The 20,166-nt window shown below is 43.9% G+C and overlaps 1 protein-coding gene across 1 annotated transcript; it reads right to left on the bottom strand.

The window, feature by feature from the left end:
* Positions 1 to 5,640: 5,640 nt before the first annotated feature.
* On the bottom strand, positions 5,641 to 13,589 carry LOC136940526 (voltage-dependent calcium channel gamma-1 subunit-like). Its single transcript, XM_067232715.1, has 4 exons — positions 13,349 to 13,589; positions 6,925 to 6,999; positions 5,981 to 6,118; positions 5,641 to 5,879 (listed from the first exon to the last, which is right to left on the bottom strand). Exons 1-4 carry the CDS (start codon positions 13,587 to 13,589, stop codon positions 5,641 to 5,643), a joined length of 693 nt encoding a protein of 230 aa, XP_067088816.1.
* Positions 13,590 to 20,166: the final 6,577 nt, after the last annotated feature.

Raw genomic sequence — 20,166 nt, 5'->3', positions numbered from 1 at the left:
AGAGGGAGAGACAACACAGAGTCCTTCACCTCCACACAGCGGCACCACAAAACCAACTGCCTGTTCAAATTGATCTTTCCAGAACGGCCAGATTGAATGACGCCCCATACGTACGTGTGTGCCCTACGTACGTGTGTCTACTGGCAATAGTTTACCCACCCACTCCCACCTCACACACCCCTCTCCCTTTAATCCTTCGCTACATCCTCCAGAACCACTTCTCAAAACCAACAGTGGTTTACAGTTCATACAGTATGTAAGGGCCAACTCGCAACAGAAGTTATTTTCATTCTTAATCTAATGATTACATAAATCAAGCATATAGATGGAATATTGACTGTGCATGCTGCTTTTGGTCATTTGTTTAGTAAGTACATTTTGTTCTATACTGTAGAGAATATATGTGATGTATGTGATTTACAATCTGTAGTTCCTTCTATCTAGTTACAGGAGCATGCAGGTAGGAAGTTGAGAAGCAGAAAGTCCTTGCTGAAGGGAAGGTGGTCATACAGTTTTGTGACAACCCACACACAAACTTTGTATCACCTTTGGATTACCTTCAAACTTCATGGATTGATCATTTTTGATTCACTAAAATATGTGATAAATTGTCTTTTTTTTGCACTCTACCAGAATCGTGTCGCTCTGGAATGTTATATAGTTTGTCTGAAACAACCTTTTGCCACAGTAGGGGCGGTAGTAAAGTTCATTTTACCGCAGTTGTCTGAGAACACAAGATGTGTGTGAATAGCATCAACACAAACATATCTATTTAATTATTATTATTATATTTTACTTTATATCTTTACACATTTTAATATTTTATGAAATGTACTGTTATTTTGTGAACACACTTATTCAGCAAAAAACATTTCACTGCACAGTGTACTTTGTATGATGGTGTATGTGACAAACAAACACATTTAATTTGAATATGTGTGCATGCTGAACCTCGCCAAAACAGAACTTCTCATCATCCCGGCTAAACCCTCCATCTCCCACGATCTCTCAATCACCCTGGGATCTGCGACGGTGACCCCTTCATCCTCTGCCAGGAACCTTGGGGTTACCATGGACGACGAGCTCTCCCTCACGGCCCACATTGCTGCGGTCTCCCGGTACACTTTTGCATTCCACAAGTGTCTGTCAGTGAAAGACTTCCACCTGAAACATACATTTGCTTCTCCTCTTATCCCCATTTGAAACACTTTTAAAGAAAGTGGTTATTTGAGGAGATGAGAAATTAAGCCTGTGTGTGTGTGTGTGTGTGTGTGTGTGTGAGAGAGAGAGAGAGAGAGAGAGAGAGAGAGATTGTGTGTGTTCAACTAGGTGGATGGGCTTATTACAGATCCATCTCCTCTCCCCCGTTACTAAGGATCCTGGTCATTGGAGTGTAGAGCCGATGCTTAAGAGAGCACTTGAGCGGAGAGATGGAGACAAGGAAGGAGGGAGGGAAAGAAGGAGAGAGAAAGACAGAAGGACAGAGAGGAGGAGGAGGAGACAAATTCATGGTTCACTGTCACTGAGACCATCTAGAGAGAAAGAGATAAAGCAACGAGGAAGAGGAGGGAGACGGAGAGGAAATGAGGGGAAGAAAACAGATGGAAGAGGGAGAGACAAATTAAGAACGAAAGATTGGTGAATGGAGGAGAGAGAGGGGGGAGGCGTAAATTTGCTGTCTGTCAAAACTAAGAGGCAAACAGTGAGAAAAAAAAGATAGATTGACGAAAAAACTAAATATTACTGTCAGTGTCATTCAGGTCCAAAAGAAAGATGTAGTGACGAGGGTGTGATGTGGTGACTACTAAGACATGAGGGACTGAGAGAAAAAGAGAGAAGGAGAGAGGGAGAATAAAAGACAGATATTTATTGAAATAATTAGACCATGACACAAGTAGAGAGAAAGTGAAAAGAGACATGGATGGATAGAGGAGAAAATCCTCAACAAAAACAAACCTTAACCCAGCCGTCCTCCAGAACTACAGACCGGTATCACTGCTAACCTTCCTTTCAAAAACAATTGAACGTGCTGTATCTAACCAACTGTCAAACTTTCTCTCTCAGAAAAACCTGCTTGACCCCAACCAATCGGGCTTCAATAGGGTGACCATGGACAGCCCACATTGCTGCGGTCTCCCGGTCGCGTAGATTCACCCTCTACAACATCCGGAAGATTAGGAGATACTTGTCTGAGCATTCCACCCAGCTGCTAGTCCAAGCACTTGTCCTCTCAAAGTTGGACTACTGCAATTCGCTGCTCGCCGGTCTCCCAGCATGCGCAACCCAGAGAATTCAAAACGCAGCGGCCCGTCTGGTCTTCAATATACCCAGACGCTCCCATGTTACCCCGCTCCTCATCTCCCTCCACTGGCTTCCCAACACGGCCCGTATCAGATTCAAGACTCTGGTACTGACCTTCCGAGCGGTGAACGGGACTACACCCGACTACATCAAGTCTCTCCTCCAGCCTTACACCCCCACCCGCCACCTGCTGTCTTCTCCTGACAACCGTCTGGTGGTCCCACCGCTCAAGAGCGTCCGGTCCCAACACAAGCTCTTCTCCTGTCTGGACCCCCAATGGTGGAATCAACTCCCCACCTCCATCAGGGACACTGACTGTCTCCCCACCTTCAAGAAAAGGCTCAAGACGCACTTGTTCCGGGAGTACAACGGCACTTAGGAATGCTTGGCTGGACCTGATGTTAGTTTCCTCCAGGATCACAATGACTCTTATTGAGAGACTTCTTGCTCTTGTTGGTTAGTTGTAATAGATTTAAATTCTTGTACTCGCTGTGAAATATTTTTACTGTTGATTGTTTTTCTACAGGTACACTCTGAGTTTCATGTTGTTTAATTGTGACTTGTTTATAACTGCATGCTCTTATGGTTCTTCGCTTTGGCACTTATTTGGTTTTTCACAATGTATGCTTTATGTTTTGGTTGCTCGCAATATTGGAGCTATCTCGTTGTTATGATCAGTGACCTATGCACTTTTGTAAAGCTCTCTCGTGGAAGTCGCTTTTGATAAAAGCGTCTGCTAAATGCATAAATGTAAATGTAAAATAAAAAGGGTAGGTAGAAGACAACGTGGTGGAGCAAATAGAAAGGGTGAGAGGATTGTGTGTGTGCATGTGTGTGTGTATGAGTTTATTAATTGTGACTGTAGATTGAGGGAAAGGAGATGTAGTGGAGTGGAATGGCTCCTGGCAGTAACAGCTCTCTCCCAATCCAAGCAGGAGACCTGCCTACTGGATAGACACCCCAGTTGACTCTGAATGACTGCCAACAACGACTACAGTGAAATGACCTGTGTGTGTGTGTGTGTTTGCATTAGTAAGCAGACATACTTGTGTGTGTGTGTTTTTGTGTGTCTGTATATGTGTATCTTTTTCTCTGTGTGTGTGTCTGTCTGTGGGCCAATGTGTGTGTATTCAAGTGGGTGGGATTGATGCACAATAAAGCACAATACAACAATACAAAGACAACATACTGATCATTATTGTTATTTTAATTTAAAAAGACAGACATGAACATACAGTCTCATGAGCTTTTACAATTCCAGATACGTTTGTTTAGAATATTGCAAATAGGGGTTTACTCAGCAAAACGCCATCTAGTTTGGACTGTTTGATTTCCATTATAATTTAAAACAGCTGGATATCACACACAGCATTTTGGTAGAGCAAATAGATGTGTACTTGGGGTTTTGACTGAGCTGCTGAAGTATTTAGATGTGTTATTCAAACTGATACTGTATGCTACTACTGTACAGCTGTCCAAAAAATCTACATTCAAAAAGCTCTTAAAATGCTAACAATGCCTGTTGCTCCATGATTGAATGCCTAAATATGACAACTTCTCCAGCTGGATATAGGCTAATGTGCGAAATCAGGTGGCATGTTCTTTCACTGAGCTGGGGATGTCATTGTGCAAACCAATGTGAATTTGATTAGACCTTTGTTCATACATTTTCAACACAACATCATCCCCATTGCATTTGCATCATACATCGTCTGTATGCACATTCACATGACTAGGGTCACATGACTGGAGTCCTAAAACAGAGATTACAACCGTGTGTTCTTCCTATAGATGCACGAGGCTTTGAGGAAAACGTTATCAGCCATACTTGTGTTCTTCCTCTAATAACTATTCGGGGGAACTGTTTGACATGCACCTGCTATAGCTGAACCACATTCATGATGGAGAGACACACCGCCTGCTGGCTTCATGTTCAATGATTGAATAACAAGAGAGAAGGGAGAGAGAGAGAGAGAGAGAGAGAGAGAGAGAGAGAGAGAGAGAGAGAGAGAGAGAGAGAGAGAGAGAGACAGAGAGAGTAATGGGGCTATGTTTTACCACAGTTCGGATTTAAATTACCAAGATATGTCAGCCTTTTGTTATCTACAAACTCTAAAAGCCAACACATAATATTAAAGTATAGAGTTTAAATGCATTGTAAATGTAAAGCAGACCACCGAGCAACAACATTCCTTATTTTCTGTTTGTTCAAGCAATCACTTAGATTCAATTCATTTGTTGTCATTTAACTGGAGCACTTAATATTTGCAACTCATTTAATCTTAAATCACATTACGAAAAAGTACACATACTATTAACAACAACATACAGTACTATAAAGCAAAAAAATAGTTGGATGTTAGAGACAGTATGTTTTCACAACAAGAACCACTTGATTACTGGGTTGCACCAGTTGCATGGATTGAAGCAATGTAGAGTCAATCGTATTTATAAATGCAGATAACAGTTACAAAAAAGTGTTTGTAACTTACACATATAAACCAAGTCATTTCCTGAACCTAACTTTGTCCACATTGATTATTTAAATGTCTGTTGTACTTTCTTTTTTAAACAGTAATATTTGATAGTGCCTTGAGCAGAGGTCTTGGAGGGCTGTTGTAGCTGGGATGTGATTAAGGAGGTGTTTGAACCTTGGGATAATTCAAGGTGGTGTAGTCTTTAGACAATTTGTGACTAGCATGACCTTAAGAATACCTGGGAGTGAAAACAATGTGCTGACACTTTAGCCTTTTCAAGACCTATGATCCCTTGCAATAAAGCAGAGCAATGGCTCTGTCAGATCTGGTCTGGTGTAGTTTTTGTCTGATCTGGTCTATTTTGATCATGTCTAATTAAGTTTGGTCTGGTCTGGTCTGGTGTTGTTTGGTCTGGTCTGATTTAGTCTGATCTAGTCTGTTCAGGTATAATCTGGTTTTGTGTAGTCTATTCTGGTCTGTTCTGGTCTGGTCAGGTGTAGTTTGGTCTGGTCTGCTGTAATCTGGTCTGGTCTAGTCATATCTGGTCAGGTCAGTTGTTGTTTGGTCTGGTCTGCTGTGGTGTAGTCTGGTCTGGTCTTATCTGGTCTGGTAAAATTTGGTCTGTAATGTCATCTGGTCTTGGTCTGTGATCTTCCTGGTTTATTTTACTGCAATCTAGTTATATAGGCCCAGTTTCCCAGACATGGATTAAGCCTATTCCGAGACTAAAAACATTGGTAGAATTTTCATTGAATTTTCTCTTACTTTTGGCTTAATCCATGTCTGGGAAACTGGGCCATAAACCTGCATGATCCCGTTCAATCCAAACCAGCCTATCCAGTCCAGCCTGGCCCGTCATAGTTTAGCACTCATCTATGGGCTCTGGCTCTGCATCCATGCAGGTCTCCCAGGGGTTGCGAGGCATGTGAGGCATGGAGATGATGAGTAGACTGCCTCCGCTGGAAAGGAGGAGGATGAAGGAGGTGCATGCACAGGCGAAGGACCACGAGTAGTAGTACTCAATCCAGATGGTCTCCTCACTGTCAATCATCCGCTTGACGGACTGGCGCATGACTTCCACAGAGATGATAATGCACAGGCCTGTAGGTAAAAGGTCAAGGTGTTACAGGTTCGTGGTCACAAGCGAAGTCAGAGCCCTGGTTGGTTCAATGACAGATAATACAATCACACACACATCTGACCTGCGAAGGCAAAGAACATTCCAGCAGGCCGCAGCAGGTAGTCTCGGCCCTTTCCAAATGAGCACAGGACACAGAGAGAGCCCAGCACCATGAAGGCAAGGCTGAACACAGCGATGGCTGCCGCCGAGATGTTGTACTCTGAGTGAGGATGGAAGTGGGGGGAGAGAATGAGAGGAGAGAGGAGAGAAAGGTTGGGAGGAAATGGAAGGTTAAACTAACCAGTTTAGGTTCAAACTCATTCAGCTGTGCTCTGCGTCCTAACTCACACTGACAATACCCCAGTCCATCTGCTGTCCCGCTGACAGGCAGGAGAATAGCAGAGCTAACTCAAAGACAGTAGGAATCCTTTCAACCCCCCATCTCTTCGCTGTTATCAGCAATGAAGATTATCTGGCTATGCTCCCTTGTCTCGGCTCCTCCGAGTGTGCACCCCGAGAAGGAAACAACGGCGGTCATCTATGCGAGAGGAGCAGGCTGGTTTGTTCACACTCCACAGGATGTTCGCAGTGGGGGTGTGAGGTTAGGCTGCGCTTGGATGTGGTTTCCTACATGGTTGGGAACATTAGGTCTCCCACTGATAAGCCACAGGGTCATGTAGCGGATATGTCGAGAGAGAGAGAGAGAGAGAGAGAGAGAGAGAGAGAGAGAGAGAGAGAGAGAGAGAGAGAGAGAGAGAGAGAGAGAGAGAGTGAAAGAAGGATGGGGCTATGTGTTACCACAGTTCAGATTTAAATTACCAGACCCTATCAGAGAGAGAGTAGCAATTTTGCTGAAGGAGGGAAGAAGAGAGTTTCATATTGTTCATTTTTTTCTACCTCGGCTGTTCTAATATCAAGGATATTAGAAGGGGTGTATCTGTGTGTGTTTGTTTATGTGAGTATGTTCTTTCATAGAATCATCCCTTTTCTTGGGACTGAAAAAGTAATAGATTTGTGAACACTCACCCTTCTGGGTTTTAACTTCAAAGAGTTCAGCTTCTTCTCCCGATGTGAAGTGTTTAAAGTAGGAGCAGTTCTTAGCTGTAGAGGGACAGAGAGAGAAATAAACTGATTGGAAAGTGAAAGGTAAAGGGTGAAGGTGATGGTCTTGCTCGTGTCTGCCTTCGCTTTTGATAACACTATCCATGAGCCAAGCGGCCCTTTTGTGGAAGGAGCACCAAGACATATCACAAGAAAAAAAGACACAAAAAACATTAAACCAAAAGGCGGGCTGCTGTTAGTTTGCTCCCTGGACGTCAGTGACTGAGACGTGAAACATGTCTACTATCACTGCTGTGTTATAACTTGGTGTCATCCCAAAATAAAATGTGTCCTAAACTCAATCTGCTTTTCCCTTTCTGTCTGGACACCACACTGTTCTCTGAGAACTCTGAGAGACAGACAGGAGTGTGAGTTTGTGTTTTGTGTGGGGGGAGGGGGAGGGGGAGGGGGAGGGGGAGGGGGAGGGGGAGGGGGAGGGGGGGAGGTATGAGGGAGTATGGAGGGTGGAGAGGTGTGTTTTTGTGAGAGAGGAAGGGGAGGGCGCGCAGTATCTGGGCAACAGACAAGCTGTTTGTTACCCAGGACGCAAAATGACTAAAAAGTGGAGTAACCTAGCAACAGGCTGCCTCACTTCATGGTTGCTGTAGCTCGTCTTGATTCTTTTGTTTTAGGGAAAGGCACACCGAATGAGGGGGTGAGGAGGATGGAGGGGGGGAAGAGGATGGGGGAGAGGAGGATGGAGGGGGGGGAGAGGATGGGGAGAGAATGATGGAGGGCGCTTGGTAATGTTTGGGAGGGAACCCTGAGCAGATCACCTTCAGGAGGGCTTCTCTCCAGAGGAGCCTCTGCAGCATGGCTGAACAAGCACTGCACTGTGCTGATGGATGGTGTAAGTGTCCAGTCAGACAACAACTACAACTAGAGAGGGTATGATTTCTGGGTGAATTGTGAGGTGTGCTTGTGTCGGATGTCGATGGGTCCGTTTTGTTACTGAAAGTGTAGAACGAAACAGGGTTCTCTTGTCATTTCCCTTAGTGCAAGAGAGAATGGTCATAGGCTTATGCCATGTTGCAGCCTCACATAAAAAAGTAACATCAAAACAAAGAAATTGGCCAATCTTGTGTCAGCCAAAACGTTAATAAGCTTACATTTAGTCATTTAGCAGATGCTCTTATCCAGAGCGACTTACAGTAAGTACAGGGACATTCTCCCCGAGGTAAGTAGGGTGAAGTGCTTTGCCCAAGGACACAACGTCATTTTGCACGGCCGGAATCGAACCGGCGACCTTCTGATCAATAGCTCGATTCCCTAACCGCTCAGCCATCTGACTCCCCGCTTGAAATGTATTTCTGGAATACAGGATAATATAACAAATTTACTAGAAGTGATCATTATGTGTCAGTACTCAGTAGCAGTTTGCCTGTGGGGTTTCTGCAGCTGTCTTGATGTTTTATATAGCTAGTTAAGCTGCTAAACTAATGTTCTAGGGCTACTGTAGTGTAGGTACTCTACTCTTGGGTTTGTGATGTTGTGACGTTATTGACGTTTGTGACTGTGGCTAGCTAGTTAGCTCCACTTTTTTTACCTCCACAAAAACTTAAATTATGCCTAAACCGTCAAACTGAACGTTTGCGCGGATACAATCAAAACAATCGGGACTAAGACAAACCTTTTAAAACCAACATTGTTTATGTCGTGCAAAAAGGGGTGGGAAAGTAATAAATATACAGCATATGACAGAGAATATTGGTTGGGCCTTGCCAGAGGCAAATAATAACTAATAACAACAATGATAGGTTTATAATGCATCCCTTGAGTTATGGTCAGAAATTCTAAACAAGCCTGTGAAGGGCTTGAGTTCAGGCATGTGGAGCCAATAGCATGCTCAACTTTTAGTAAGACATACAGTACATATTTGACACAATTATTTGTGTTTCTCATTAGCAGGAGGCCCAGAGACTGTAGATGTTGATGGAGACAGCCCCAGCAGACCATCTCCTCCATGTTACTGAAAGGTATCTGATGTGCAGGAGCCATATTACCGTGCGTATCATTGACCTCGCTGGCCCCCTAATGAGAACGTTTAATATCAGACAGGAAGTCAATTAGGAAACTGTGCCGCCTGTCACTTTGGGTTACTATCCCTTCCTCCGGCCTTATCCTCCCTCCTCCTTCTACCTGTAGCGGGGTTTGCTCGTTTAAAGATAGAAATACTCGGTGCCCTGAGACATAATATTGGTAATATTGGTAATAATATTGGTAATAATATTGGTTTAGGACATTAGGGAATCCTATGTTTAATATGTAATAATCAGTCTCATCTTTAGGAATGAATTTGTTCTAAGTGTAGAGCCAATCGCAACATCAGTGAACACGCACGTCAAAATATCTTTACAATGAATTTATTCAAGTAAGGTAAACAGATCTTATGAACAAGTTAGATTATGGGTTTGATATGAGAGATTGGTTTCAATGAACAGAATGAAATGGTCTAACTTAAAGAAAGACAGAAATTGTACAGTCAATGATTACATCCTTACAAATCATAAACAGAGCTCACGCCAATGCCATGTCGAGGAGGAAAGAGCGTTAGCCATAGTTACGTTTGATCAGGGGTTGATCAATGAGGTTGAGGGCGGTTTGCGCCAAAGGTCCATTTGAAGAATCTGAAGTCAAAGCGTGGCTGCGCAGGGTCATGTGACTGAGTCTGCGGGATCTCAGTGAAGTCGCATTTGGAATTGCGTTTTTGGTTCTTCTGTTGAAACGTCCAGATAGTGACGCGTTCACTATGAAGTTGAATCTCAGGAGAAGCTTGGCGACGTCCTTTGGAACGCCAATCCTGATGGCGTTCATGCCATGGTCGGTTTAGCTGGAGTCAGAGATTGATGGTCATCTTAGGGCTTTATAGTTCAGAGTTCAAGGGAGGACCTGTCTGGGGTCAGATGTGGATTGGGGGAAGCTGGGTTCTCAACTCCCCCCTCCTTCCTTCACACCTACCAAAGGTGTGATCTGATCTCTGGCTGGTTCATTCGATTGTTCAAATATTGTTCTGGACATCTTGGTACAGTTACCAAATATAGTTGAATGATTGTTTTATTATGATAGCTTTGTGTAGATACCAAGAATGACGTGGTTAACTTTCAGGAAGAAGGAGTTGTTACTAGAATCAAGATTTCAGTGAACACAACGTTAAAACAAAGTAACAAACATGACACAAATATCCCTCTCATAATTCTCCACCTTGTCCTCTTGTGGTAAAGGTGAAGTCTCAAGAACTTTCCTCAAAAGTTCTGATCAAGGTATGTTCTTTGTTCAAATCGCCGCCGAAACGGATAGCAAATGGTTGCTGGAGACGTGTTGTCTAAATCAGGCCCTTTGAAGCTTGCAAGCTAGCAGGAGGGCTGATTAGGTAGATTGGGGAGGTCCCCCCCAAATTCTATGGTTCCTTTGCATCGGCGTTTGGTGGGTAATCAGCATACTGAGGGTGTCACAAGGGCTGACTAGGTTTGTCTGATGTGATTGAATCACTCTTCAGGTGTGGCAAGATGTTGGCTCTGTGTGGTCTTGCTGACCTCACTACATACCTCCATCCTTTGCTTCTCTCTACCCTCTCCTGCTCTCTGCTTAGTCATCTTCTCTTTCCCTCTCCTCCTCCCACTCCTCCCTTCTTTTTTCTTCTTGGTCTTTCAACACATCTTATTCCATCGTCATCTCCACTGTTCCTTGCCTCCCTCGACTAAACCTTGACCGCCTGTAGCCAAACTGTCTTTACGCACTACTTTTTAGTCCATTAAACGATGGCACAGTAAAAATTAGCTCCCTACTTTAACCCCTGAAAATGGTTTCTTGTTTGCTCCATGGGTCAATTGTGTATTCTGAAGGGCTGGGGGAGGCTGGTAAGGACAACACCTTCCTTTTTCACTGCACTCACAGAATGACCGCAAGGATTCTGGGTCAATGTGAATGGAGAGGCTTGCTAAAACTCGTTGAGAATGCTCAGAACTGGGTCGGCATGGTGCATGGGTCCCTTGTGTGCATGTGTGAGTGTGAATGCATGTGTGTGTATGTTTGTGTGTGCATGTAAATGTGTGTGTGTGTGTGTGTGTGTGTGTGTGCACGTAAATGTGTATGTGTATGGACAAAGACACTTTGGTCTGTACTAGTAGCCAGCATGATGGTGCTAATGTTAAAAATAGTGATTACCATTAGCCAACTTGCGGTGTTGTAGAACATGTATAATAAGAGAAGCAAACAATCAGTCTTCTCTTCCCTGGTTGACTGTGAACATAACTCATAACATAACAGAGATATTCTCCTCTCCAAGGCTGCTGCTATTTCCCAGCCAGAGAGAAGATGATGGGGCTTCATATGAGGGTTTGTTTGATTTAACAGCACTCAGGCTGCCGTTCATCATTTGTGGGAGGGTAATTTCCACTCATTCTGGGCTCACAGGACTGATGCACAGGCCCTGAGACAAAAGCAGAGTAATTGCATTGGTGATGATGGAAAAACACGAGAAAAAGCCTCTCGACAATGCTGACAAGAACTTACCATGTTTGGGTAAAATGCGATGGATGTTATTACAGCGAATTGTCTTGGCTTGCACTGGGTTATGATTTGCGATGTAATATGTTGTTTGTTGCTCAAGATTTAATCAGAGGCTGTTTGGTACAACAAACGGGATGATTATAAACTTTGTAAAATTCTGTGGGTGCCCTATGCCACATTAGGAGTGAGCTTGCTATCAATGGGAGAATTTCTTTTGACATAAACGAGGTGAAACATGAACAAGAACACACACTTTCCTCCATTCACACACACATTTTACTATCCTACATGCTCAACTCTAAACCTGACCCAGTATATCTCTATGGACTTTACACTACTATCTCCGACAGCTGTCACAAGTTCTCCCCCCTCCTCTCCCCCCTCTCTCTGTCTCGCTCTCTCTTTCTCCTTTCTCTTTCTCTGTTTCCCCTCTCTACACGACACAGACTCTTAACTTCTCCAGGGAGACTCTGAGGCACACTTCATTAAGGCCAGCAGTAATCCACATAAGCATGAAGCCTGGGTCTCCTGTCGATCACGCCACTCTGCAGCCTGATAGGAGGCAGATAACAGAGAGACTGTGAAATCTCTCAGTCAGACTGTCTGGCACGTTTTCAAGCAGACCCCAACCGTTGGGGTCCCTCCAGATGAAAAGGCTCTGGTTAACTAGCAGTTCAGACACAAGTTATTCTCCTGGAGCTGTACAGAATCCTGTTGTTGACTTTTTGGAGACTGCTCTAGTTCGTTTTGGCTTATTTTTTTAAGATACACTTACTAGCAGTTTCAAGTAGTGTCAGGAGTCAGTTAAGTCCGATGTAAGGAGAATAACTTGAAAGCTGCCATTTTGACCTATGAGTTGCTTTAGAAGCATGTATTATGAGATAGTGGCCTTACTGCAGCACGCTCTTCGGGTGTCTCTACAGCCAGATGGGGGGCCCAATTTAGCGGTCTTCGCTGTCAATGGGAGGTGATCATCCTTTCAGAGAAAGCGTGATCAACATCCTGATCATCCTCTGTTTACATGTGTGTGTGTGTGTGTGTGTGGAGTGTGTGTGTGTGTGCGCATGTGTGTGCAAATGTGCACTTAAATGGACAGATGCTTTGGCATTTAGAAGGCATGCACGCTTGTGTGTGTGTGTTTGCTTGTGTATGTGTGCGAGAATGAATGTATTACACGCCTGAACAATCCCCGCTCTGCGTCTCCCGATCACACCAGTTATTACGAGCTTGACCCAACAGCATTTTCTAACCTCCTCCCTCTGGGCGCTGGGATAAACAGGACCGTGGGTGGGGGGGGGGGAGTTCATACAAGACTCAGATCAACAAAGGTACAAAATGAATCATACCCACACACTGTAGCCTGTGGCCCTTAAAACTTGAGAGGTAAATCGAACCGGAGCGAGGCAAGAAAAGGAGGGGTAAACAACTTTAACCAGGTGGACATCAACTGCAAAAGAGGTTGACGGAAAGACCCATCTGCAGGACCAGTTGTAGCGGTAAAAATCTCCCACATTACATCTTCAGAGGAACACATGCAATATCTAGAGCCTCTTGCTAAAGCATGACTCCAGGCAAGTTCACAGACAAGTTCAGACATAGAGCAGGGTAGGATGATTTACTCAAGTAGGTAACTACATAAAACGACAGAGTCCTCTGTCGTTTTATGTAGTTACCTACTTGAGTTCATGATTTCAACTTCTCCCCTGTATTGAGGTAATTACTTAAAAGAGACAAAATACCATGTTTGGACTACCCATTTGGTGAGCCTTGAGTGGCACAGTGACCACCCCCCTACCTCCAGTCAGACTGATAAGGCCACAGTGACCTCCACCCCCCCTACCTCCAGGCAGACTGATGGGGCCACAGCCCTTGCCCTCAGGGTCCTCCTCCACCATGAAGATGCTCTTCTTGCAGAGTCTCCACAGGCCAAAGTGGGCTGCCTCGCAGGTGCTGTTAAGCTTCTCCACCCTGGGGCTGAGCACGGCCCAGTGGTCCGTCACCACCGCCGCCAACATGGAGGAGATGCCCACCAGGATGACAAGGGAGGCCAGCTTCACCTTGGTGCTCTTCTCCTCCAACATAACGCTGTCTGCCTCCGAGTGTGTGTGTGAGTGTGTGTTTTAAGTGAACTGTGTGTGTGTGAGGAATATACGTGTGAGAGACGTGTGTGTGTGTGTTTGAGGAGAGTGTGACCGTGAGGAGCAGAGCGTGTGTGTGTGCATGAGCGTTGTACGCAAGTGTGTGAGAAGAGCAGAGTGGGAGGTGAAGAGGTGAAGGTATGCGTCGAAGTGCGTCGGGCGTTGTCGAAAAGCGTCCTTCCTGAGGGGCGAGCTGAACTCCTAGACGTTAGTGAGAAGCGACAGCAAGTTTCTGTCTTCTCCACGGCTGTTCTTTAGCTCCTCTAAATGTCTCTCTCCAGCTCGCCCGTCCCCAGATCTCCACCTAGCGCTTGATGAAAAGGGGCCAGATAACAGTGCCCTAGATTCATCTTCCCGTCCCTCTCCCTCCCTGGTATACGTTCTGCGAGCCTTGGTGGGGCTCTACAGCGACAAGGTACAGATGGAGGAGAGTCATGGGAGTGTTTAGCACTGGCCTGACACCTTCAACCTTCCCAAAGTACTATGAGGTCCGGGTCTAAATGGTGTCAGAGGGAGTTCAAAATAGTTTGACTCTTGAGGGAATTCGAGGTGCAGAGCCAGAGGTTAACTCCAAGTGAAGTTTTCACACTCCAGCGTAAACATATTTGAAACCATTTACATATGAATTTACATAATGGAATATCATCTAATTTCATTCTCTTTCCAGTCCTTTTCAGCGTTTCTGGTCACCTGGGAGATTGTCCTTTATTAGTGGCGTTGGTGTCTGAAAGAGCTGATCTACTTTCTACACCAATCAGAGGAGGACACAGGTCTGATAAGGGGGGGGGGGGGGGGTTCCACCTGATGGCTGCACCTGATCCAAATTAGGGAAGGGGAGAGAGTGCTCGGGGACTTGGAACAGAGGACTTTGTGAAGTTGAGGCTAGACCCTATCAAAACAAAACAGTTCTGTTGCTGAGAGTAATTGACAGGTTAACCTTGGTTTTTTGTATATTGTATATTTTATTTTATTCTAATTCCACTTAGTACTGCTAGTTTATGTACCCTTAGTATAGATAGTCCACATATTTAAATTTTAGGTCCCTATATGTTTATTGTATGCACCTTCCTGCCAAAGCAAATTCCTTGTCTGTGCAAACTTTCATGGCGAATAAATCCCATTCTGATTCTGATTGATTGTGACTGAATTTGTTTTTGCAACCAGTGTTAATCTCTGCATACAGCCGACCTACTCTTGCTGCAGTGTTCCATCTGATAGTAAATGTTAATCATCTCTTGGGTGACACAATGCTCTAGATTGGTAAGATGACAGAATACTCAGAATGACATGATTCAATTAATAACTAAGGGTTTTAATTTGGATTAAAAACTAAAACGACAGGGTATCAGATAGGTAATGGTGCTACAGTATAAAATCCATGTGTGCATAGACATATTTCAACCATTCTACTACTTTGTTAAATACCTCCTAACACTGCCATAAATGCCTGTCTGTGCTTTTTATAAACTGCCGTGCCCCACTTTTGGCAGGGCTCTGGCCCATTTTCTGTCATAACAACTCTCTCATGGCCCCTTGATATAACAAGTAAATGGCAAGACAGATTTAGCAAAATGACAAAGGCAAACACTACACTTTCAAATTGGCACAGTGGAGGGTTTGTATTAGCAGAAACGCATCTGCTGCTGTATTATTCTGTAATGTCATTGTATTACTGTGGGCTACTGTGTGTGTGTGTGTGTGTGTATGTATGTGTGTGTGTGTGTGTGTTTGCTTGTATGCTATGTGTGTATAAGAGAGAGAGGGAGAGTGAGAGAGAGTGCACAGTGAAACACCTCAGTTAAGTAGCAACCTTAACTGAGGTTTCTGAACATCTTGGTTTTCAGAAACACGGCTGAAATCTGAACTGTCAAAAGAGTTTTCTTCCAAAACCTCTAGTTCTATTTATCACCATTTTTGCACACCTGGATTCCCTGTGTGTGAATTGGCCTGGTGCTAGCTCCTTTTGTTGAGTTCATCTCAGCTGGTCTGTGTAATAACACTTTTATTTTCACGCAGCCTATCTGTTCAGGGTCCCTCTGTCCCTGTGTCAAACCAAGCACCGAACACTCACTGGGTCGCCAGGCAACAGCACCACAGACAGCGGGAACCCATGTCCCCACCGTCGCCAGCGATTATGATCAACACCGTCACATGATGACGCCTGTCAATGGGAGGCAAGAAGGAGAACTGCCCAACACAGACAATAGCATGAGGGACCCATCACATTATCACCTGCAAGTGTCGTTCAGCAAATTGACAGCTTCTGTCTGTAGTCAAACATCTGCCAGTGTGTTACACAAATTCCGCTCAAACGCACATACTGTATCAGGCTCGTCTCACGAGGGCTCTGGCTATAGAACTTAACCTCCATGATCTCCTCCATCTTTTCTGTCTCCTCCAATTTTCCCCCTTGGACAACAACTTTAATTGGTGTCTAATTTTACCCGTGGCAGAATAGTTAGGAGAGCCTTCAGTGGGACCAGACTGTATTCATTTGCTAAAGACAGGCAACAAGTGAAATTAGATTATCCAGGCCCCAAGGCCATCTCTATGAGGGTCACGTTAATACTGGGCTATTGCACAGTAAATCGGTTAGCTTAAACGTTGGCCTCCATTCACTCAGCCGTTGCCTTTAGCGTTTTCAAGAACACACATAGGCCTACACGGTAGGCTATATGGGCTCTAGAAGTGGGAATAGCAGTTCATGTTATACAGAGACAAAATGAGAATGTCAATGCCTTGTGTAAGATATCAGAGGCTATTTTGTCAGGTATCAGACATACGGTGTAATAGAGCATACAGATCAAATGACTCCCTTTGCTAGATCCCCAGGTCTGGTCATTCATACACCTGCAGCGTGCCAGACACTGGGATGAGTGTGGATAATGTGGATAACCTATCCTCCTTGATGAACCTATACAAAAATGTCTATACAAAAACTGGCAACCAACATTCACTGAAAAGACCCATCTGTGTCTGCAACATGATCTCTTGATCTCCAGGTGTTATCCAGCTGATGGTTTCCCTCCAGGGGGTCAATCTGGAATCCCCGTAAACCTCCCTTGTTCCTGAAGCCTACCACTGATTGGTCCAATTCTTCTGTCCTCTGCCCATCTTTTCTTCCCACCTCTCTGTCGCTCATTGTTAGGAAGTGAGAGGAGAAGGACAGAAGGAGAGTGAGGTGCTGATTAGTCGAGCCAAACCTGTGGCCCCGAGTGATTGGAGGATGATAGTCCTGCTCCAGTGCTACTTTCCCTAAAGTGACGCAGATTTATCTGGCCTCGTTGACTGGGGTCTGTGAAAAATCAAGTCACTCTGTTGGTATCTGTCTCTAGCCCGGAGTGACAGCATTTTAACATTTTGATCTAGGAGCTGTGCCATTCCAGGAAATCCGGGTCATTTATTACCCGCAGCAAAGAATGCAGACTCAGAGGGCAAAGTGGTTCATATTTCACTATAAAATGACAGTGATACAACTGTGTGCAGTAAGAATGAAATGGGCTCTGTTGGATCCTCTCGTGAAGAAAAGGCCTTGTTCTGCAAGCATTCAAATGAGGTCCTTTATAACAGTGTTTCCCAATTTTCTTTCAGTCATGGCACCCTTAGAAAAGTTTCTACATTTTGTGGCACCCCCCCACCCTGAGCTGAGCGTGCCCACTAATGTCAGTCAACTCACCCAGCTGCAAGGAAAATTTGTTGAAGGACTTTTACATGGCACCCCTGTTGGGAAACACGCTTTATAATACTCCTGGGAAGGTATTCCACTGAGGTCTGATGCTTTCTCCTACCGCACACTCTGTCTTCTCTAGGTATTGAATGCAAGGGACTGCTCGCTCTCTCACACACACACAGACTTTCCACTCCTAGACTCTATAAGGCTGGCGTGTCTGAATGTACTGTAAAAGACAGATTCAATAGGGTATTCAAAGGCATAGAAGAGAGATTGTTGAAAAGATGCCAACTTACATAGATGGCAAATGCTTCTGCTTTCCATTCAACCTGAGATGAGGAACAGCCAGAAGATAATAGCATCGGTCTGCTGACAGTTAGCAACCCTTCTCCTGGACAGGTGGGCTACTACTTTGGCTATCAATCAGCCCACATGTATTATGCATGTACAGTATGTAAATAAAGTTGATTTTAGAAAGCGGGCCATTTGTTGGTTGAGAAGTGGAAAACAATTTGTGAATCGCTCTGCTGCTGTGATGTGTCCGAAAGTTGTGGAAGTGTTTGCATTGTGACACAGAAGCAAGAACCAGGCCCCAAGAGTTATCACGTAGCCCTGATTTGATTTATTTATATTAACAACATCATGTCAGCTTTGTTGCTAAAAACTGAAAAGCAAGATAACAGACAAGGCTCTTCTGAGTGAGGTGAGAACTATGAGGACAACAACATGTATTACTGTACCGTAGCACTGCACTTCTAGACAATAGTCTTTCTGTCCAAAACATTTAAAGCACATCCAGAGCTGTTGAATACTAACTATAACAAAACAGAATTCATCCTTCATCTGTACGTGATTACAAAAGTGAATACTGATTCAATATGGCGGCATGGATAAAAACATTTTTTACAAACAATCAATAAAACAGAATACAGAGAACAAATTTTTTTCAATCAAACACACCTTGTTTGACATAATCTGCAACAGTTTTGGAGAATGGAGTTATCCATTATTTTTCTTTCTGCAGCTGGAAATACTGAAACTATTCACATGTGAATACAAATGTGATACAAACATAAACATCACAACACTTATAAAAGGCCTAAGCTATTTTCACTATGGCTTTTAATGTATACAACATTGTTTTACCAAAGTCCCAAATTGTAGAGTAAAAATGAAATGGAAAAAGTCCTTCATTTTGCCTCACATCCAAACATCCTAAGGAGTCAGGTGGCTGAGCGGTGAGGGAAGCGGGCTAGTAATCCGAAGGTTGCCAGTTCGATTCCCGGTCATGCCAACTGACATTATGTCCTTGGGCAAGGCACTTCACCCTACTTGCCTCGGGGGGAATGTCCCTGTACTTACTGTAAGTCACTCTGGATAAGAGCGTCTGCTAAATGACTAAATGTAAATGTAAACACAGAGATGTGAAACATTGATCCACCAAGCATCAGGAAGTTGAAACTAGCTAAATACATAATACAATATTTTCCTGAGAAACTTAAGCTGAAGAAGCAGGACAAGGACAAGGATGGCTAGGATTCCAGGTTGAGGACACAAAGCTCTTGAGACTAAGTCTGTTCCCCTCTCCTGATCCTGTCAGGGACACCTTTATCTCTCCTTGAATAGGAGACAGGCAGCCAGACAGGCAGTCCGACAGCCACTGAAGGCTCTCATTCCCTGTCTTTGACGCATATCAAAGGACAGTTCAAGAGTATTCCAACACTATTCAAGAAGTCTGTACCCTGTCACTTCCTGTGGGGCCAAACGTTTGTCAGTTGCTCTGTTCCATGACAGGCCATCACAATATCTTGTCCCTTTTGCACATGATAGAAGAATATGGACAATTACATAGCAATGAATAAATAGGTGAGGGGTGACCATTTTGGTTCCAACGCACACTATTCCATCCATGTGACAATTGTATTAGTATGGCATTCTCATTTTAAGACAGCCTGCTAGCCTTCCATAGTGTGTGTTGACAAACAGAAAATTAAAATCTTATAAGAAATGTTGAACATTCAGTTCTGTTTAAAGTTTAGGCTTCGTTATAGCTGTATATCCATTACAGTATTCATGATGAGAGTTCACAGTAAATATTTTGTATATATAAATCTGGGCTGTGCATCTCGCTGTCATGTTGATTTGTGTCATAGAGGTCCCTTTGTGTCATAGGTGCTTGTCATCACAAGGTAGGTCTCAGTTTTGGAGGATGTAGGATGTCCCACACCCACAATGTTGCACCTTTCCTGAGCTTGATTGCTCTTATTAGACACAAAAACCGTGTTCCAAAACTGTGAACCTTACACATCAGACACTCCAAGCAGACTAGAGCAACATTTTTAAGTATTTGAATGGATTTTAGACAGTATTTCCATAATACTGATTTAATTACAACTAGACTTCTTTGAAGATAAACTCCTCACATCATTTTGGTTTCGTTGTAGTTGATTTCTGCTGTCTCACAAATTAGCAGGCACAGTAAGTAGAGACAACAATGGCTTACTTCAATTAAACAAAAACACTGTCCTCCACACAAGCAAGCAGATGCTCACTGAGCTAGAACAAACTTCAAGTCAGAGTTGAGATTTATTTGAGCACCGTGGTTGACACTTCACAGGTGCAATAATGTGAGTGGTCATGATGGTGTACGTGAAGACTTCTTTTCAGCGGTTTTCCTCAGATAAAATCGCAATCATATACATAAGATAGAGGACATTCTGAGTCTACATCTTGAAGCAGTAAAACACATTTCACAGATTAGAACAACATTGTACTTAGAGTGTAGGTTACACCAAGAACAATGGGCTCTGCTCTAAGACTCTATAAGCACACAGGAAAGTACCCACATTC

This window comes from Osmerus mordax, chromosome 3 (genome assembly GCF_038355195.1).
Source record: "Osmerus mordax isolate fOsmMor3 chromosome 3, fOsmMor3.pri, whole genome shotgun sequence".
NCBI lineage: Eukaryota > Metazoa > Chordata > Actinopteri > Osmeriformes > Osmeridae > Osmerus > Osmerus mordax.
The sequence above is the reverse complement of the archived record's forward strand: the minus strand, read 5'-3'. Positions and strand labels throughout refer to the sequence as shown.